General features: G+C 46.1%; 1 protein-coding gene across 2 annotated transcripts; it reads right to left on the bottom strand.

The window, feature by feature from the left end:
- Nucleotides 1-738: 738 nt before the first annotated feature.
- LOC144176578 (uncharacterized) lies at nt 739-3830 on the bottom strand. Of its 2 annotated transcripts, none has more exons than XM_077705220.1 (3): nt 3463-3830; nt 2608-2787; nt 739-1400 (listed from the first exon to the last, which is right to left on the bottom strand). In XM_077705220.1, the coding sequence occupies exons 1-3, from the start codon at nt 3518-3520 to the stop codon at nt 1192-1194; spliced, it is 447 nt and encodes a 148-aa protein (XP_077561346.1). In that variant the 5' UTR covers nt 3521-3830; the 3' UTR covers nt 739-1191. The 2 variants fall into 2 exon arrangements, with proteins under 2 accessions (XP_077561346.1, XP_077561347.1); XM_077705221.1 differs by having other exon boundaries at nt 743-1400; nt 2612-2787; nt 3463-3797.
- Nucleotides 3831-4715: the final 885 nt, after the last annotated feature.

Raw genomic sequence — 4715 nt, 5'->3', positions numbered from 1 at the left:
AATGCTTCGGTGTCACTCTTTTTTTTCTTTTGCCGCCTGAATAGCTGTCACGTAAAGACTGGGGAACGCTTCATCTTCAGGCTAGAACAGCAGTGATTGTTCTTGGCTTGCTGAACTAAAGAGGCCACCCACATTTACTTGATTTTAATCGGCTTAAATAAATGTTTTTGCAACAACCGGGTTGGCTGGCCGCAAACTCCATCACTGATATCGTGTGATTTTCACATGTTCCTCAAACCGTTATTTTCTTGTGAATTGCATTATCCTGCTATAGCCTTCTTGTGGGGTTTGTTAGCTTGATGCATGATAAAAGTGGATATTGATGACTGAACTTGGGCAGCGACTCCTACGTAGATTCAATACTGTGAGCTGGGGAGGCACATATTCACAAAACGCTGATGTTGCTCAAGCAGCAAACATCACTGCAATGCACCTACATGAACATCCACGTTTCAATTCGAATCAAGCAAGTAGTTCCCTGCCCGCTAAGTATTTCTGTATTTTATTCTAAATTGCTCGCCATTCTTGTTGCCCTTAGTGCAAAAAAGCTGCCACTAGAGTGTGCAAAGAAAAATACCAGACCAGTAACAAAATGCCTGTACGAAGGCATTTGGTTTTGTTCAAGTACTCCTAAAAGCTCTAATAGCCACATTTGTCAAATAAAGGCAGCAGACTGAAATCACAAAGCTTACACATACTTTTATTATTTCTGTTGCAAAGCCTTGGCCATAAAAATTAAAAAAACACTGGCACAAGAAGAGATCCAAACCTTTCAAAGACAAACACGTTTTGGTTTGCCTATGGACAACAAAACTCTAGAAAATCCAAAATGTCGTTTGTTTTTGTTTTTAAAAGTTCTTCGGCTGGTGTCCAACACAGTCCAACAAGAAACACCACTCCAGAAAGGACAAGGCCCTGACAACATCCTCCTGCTCGCAATACGATAAAATTCTCTCTCCCTTCATCCCGACTACACGGGCTCCTGTCGAATTCTCACTCCAAAGCCTGGGCGAGCAAAGTTTTCTCACGCTTAATTTTATACTCAGGAGCTCTAACTCAAGCTCTTTTTGCTGGTTTATCAGCTGGTCCTCTAGCTGTATTTTCTCAGGTGCACCTCCTCATCAGCAGAAGGTGCAGGTTGTGCTCCTCCTGCAGGAGCTCCACCCTCGTGTTATCGTCAGCCCAGAGCTTTCACTCGAGGAGAGCCATATGACCGTTTGGATGCCCTGCGGCCTCCGTAGCGGGCGCTGCTGCATCACTGCCGCTGCAACTGCCGGCTGCGGAAGCTGTAGCTGCCGCCACCAGACTTGGCTCCCAAAGAGACTCTCGTGGTAGACTGTCGTCTTGCGCTGTCACAGCCCATGTTTCCCCTGGAGATGAGTCTGGCTTGGATGAGTCATCTGAAATGAACAAGCAAACTATATCTGTTGAATGTGAAATCTTATGCGATATGTGAGTGCACGGAAGGGTAGGTGGAGGTGATCTTCCTTTCAAGGCAAAGGTGACGCCACTGCCTATTCCACGATACACAAATTGGCTGCCTTACTCTTTACACAGCCATTTGAGTATGTACGGGGAATTAAAGGGGCCATGTGAGTTACCACTCCGTTTTTTTCAGCACATGGCCTGGGGCAAAACTTAGAGTTAGCTTAGAGTGTGCCATGTGACAGGTAAATGTGATGGCATGCAAGTACAAAAGGTGCGCACTGTAGCTGCGGAGAACTATGTTTGTGGGGTAGCCGCGGCGTGACGTGTCGCCAGCCTGCTTGTCCAAGTAATTCGCACCAAAAGACAAAAAAAATGAAAGTAAAGCAGTGTTTGGGTTTTCAACACTGCATCCTTGTGTGTGTGCCACGTCTATTAGAGAGCAGTATGCCACACGTGAGGCTGGTGTGCAGGACACGTCACTCCATCGTTACACCGAAGTGCAACTGAGGTGATTACGAGACGCACCGTAGTGGATAGTTAAGAATTTAGACCACCTGGGGGTCCTCAAAGGGGCCATTAAGACAAAATACACCTTTATTCTATGTTTATGTATTCACTTGTAACTTCTACTGTTTACCCAACACTTGCTACTGCTATAAAAAGCATGTGCACTAAATGTAAATGCAGAGATCTTGTTCTGCAAGCTTTGTACTTTGCATCGGATTTTGTCGGCCTCAGCGAATTGCAGCGAGCTGCCAATAATACGTCGTCAGTTCAGTGCGGAAAAGTAGCTAGGGTATTGCAAACCCATTATCTGTTTTCCTCATTATTTCATTTATTTGAGTCAAGTCTGTGTTAAAATTTGTGCAGTGTTATTCTAACGAGGCAATCTTTCCAGTCAACCAAACTTTAATTTTGTCTTCACGGCCCCTTTAACATGAGCTGACCTTCCTTTTTTCAACCTCAACCAGAAAACAGGCTGCAGCAGCCTGCATTAAACCTGCATGCTAAAAAATGCGGATGGCCACTGCTTTTTCTTTCTTCTGCGGCAAAATGGATTCACACGTGATTAGGCCCCTGTTTAGAAACCAAAGCTAATTAATTCAACCACGAGCCCTCACTGCACTGCAGCTCAGAGATGTTGGACAGTTTTTTTCCCTAAAGATGGAAAATTTGTACCCACCTGTGGCATAAACACGGTGTCCCTGGTGCTGTCCACCATTGCCTGCACCAACTGTAGGACCAGTCGACTCTGCACAGGCAGCAGGTGGCGTGTTCCGACCAAGTAATTCTTGTTTTCAGGCCGTATGCCAACCATCTCCATGGTCGGCGACATGGGTCGAGGTAGTGGTCCTCCCCCTAGAAAGCAATGCGTAACACACCGTCAGTAAAAAAAAAAAAAGGCTGGAGTGAATGTGAGCACTGAAATGGCTCTAACAGCAGCATTCCAGTGAAAATAGTCACACGCACACACACATATACCTGTGCTTCTGTGGTCACATTTTGACTTCTCTTTCAAACTATAGTAGACAGTAGTTGAAATGTGAAAATGAAAGCTTCACTTTAAGGCTGCTGTGCTATAGCTAGGGCAGGCCTCCACGTACTGCAGTATGCTGAGGTTTCACAGTACTGCCGATAAGCTCTCAGTACCTGGATGTGGACAGATTATTTGTCAGGGTTCAGAAGCTGAATCTGGCTGGCACACATTTCCTTTGTGCACATGATGCGCGGTACACTACAGGTTCGGTTACTAAATTTTGTATATCCTTGTTGAGGGGAGGTTTTTTATTTTGAAAGGCTTGAGATTCAAAATTCGGCTACGTTGAAACGGATTATTATTATATCCAAGAACGAAACAGGGATGACATAACATCCGCGGCCCTTAAGAACCGGCAAAGTTCTTTTAACACAGGAAAAAAATCACAGCAGGACGCGTGAAAGAAGCAGCTTTCGAACGTAAGGCGCGACGGCAGTAACATCTATCGGTAGCGCAATGCTAGGGTCTTTCAACGAAATTGCGAACGTGTTACTTACCGGCCTTCAATTCCTCTCGCTTTCCGCGGAACCGTTCCTCGTTCCACTTCTGCTTCATGTTGTTCCAGCATTGTTCAGTCCTGCCGCGTCGCGTTTTGTGACACCAAAGACGGAGTTAAAATTCCGTAGCAACATCTCGCCACTGGGAAGCTTTCGCTGCAACGGAAGATACGTCGTCCTTGCGCTATAATTTGCTTCGCCGCGTCTTTAAAACCAACACAAGAAGAGTCTTTTCACCTTCTGTGAACCTTGGTGCAACTTTTCTGCGCATTTCTTGGATCATTTTGCTGCGCACGCACAAAAATACGAAGAAACGAACATGAAACCAACGAAACGCTGTCGAGAACGCCGATGCGGCTCGGTTGCGAGCGCCCGGGTTGCCAGATCACATCCACTAATGTCTGAAACACGCGTTATGCTTTGACTGTAGATGATTGGGGATTGCTATTTGCTTAAACAGACCATTGTTAACAATTACTATGGGTGGTTTTTAGTTAAAGGGACTGTTTTATGACCTTGATTTGCATCTTAAACGAAATAATTCCCGGTTACTCTCGATCCCAGCCGCGTCCGTCGCCGCCCCGCTCAAGTCGCCCCCTGACTTGATGAAGCAAGCTCGCTCCAACGTCTATGAAACGCAAAGGTCGTCTTAGACCCGTTCAAGCCGCCTGCTGTCTTGGAGCGGACTTCATGAAGTACGCTCGCTGCTTAAGTTTAAGATAGGTCTATGAATTCGGGGAGGCACTTTGCGCAAGCATCCTCCATAAGGAACGTGTTGCAGGACGCAGTAAGGGATCAGTTTGCGCTGCAACGCTTGTGCAAGAACATTGAAGAAAGCTGCTTGTACCCCTTAATAGCAGACGTGAACGTTGCGCGCGCGAGAGTGCGTTGAATCTCCCGATGGGCATGCATCGGGAGATTCAACGGGAAGCCATTACCCAGGTCTGCCTTGCGTCGTTCTTCCGCTACAGATGTTTTTTTTTTTTTTTTTTGCAAAAATACGCTAAAGAGCAGCCAAGGTGGTGATTTAAAAAAAAGGTGCCCATACATGGCAAATTCGTCCAGGAAACGTTGCCCACAAGTTCCACAGACGTTTACGCAAGTATATTCTCAAAATATGCCGCAATATGCAAAACAGTGTATGTACACACAACTCAATCCTCCCGTACAGTGGTTTCTTTGCACAGCGCTTACAATGTCGGAGGCTGGTATGCAGCGCTGTCGATGAAATCAGAGCCAGAGGGAACGCTGGG

The sequence above is a fragment of the Haemaphysalis longicornis genome, unplaced genomic scaffold, assembly GCF_048455015.1.
Source record: "Haemaphysalis longicornis isolate Haplotype H1 unplaced genomic scaffold, Haemaphysalis longicornis Haplotype H1 scaffold_1, whole genome shotgun sequence".
Taxonomy (NCBI): Eukaryota; Metazoa; Arthropoda; class Arachnida; order Ixodida; family Ixodidae; genus Haemaphysalis; species Haemaphysalis longicornis.
This window is presented reverse-complemented; position numbering and strand designations above follow the sequence as displayed.

What these genes read in the sequence shown, in the direction of transcription:
- LOC144176578 (XM_077705220.1), bottom strand. Translation starts at nt 3,520, where the DNA reads ATGAAGCAGAAGTGGAACGAGGAACGGTTCCGCGGAAAGCGAGAGGAA. An exon ending in GCGAGAGGAATTGAAGGCCG is followed by an intron (nt 2,788 to 3,462) that starts GTAAGTAACACG and finishes ATTGCTTTCTAG; the next exon opens with GGGGAGGACCACTACCTCGA. An exon ending in CGTGTTTATGCCACAGGTGG is followed by an intron (nt 1,401 to 2,607) that starts GTACAAATTTTC and finishes TGTTCATTTCAG; the next exon opens with ATGACTCATCCAAGCCAGAC.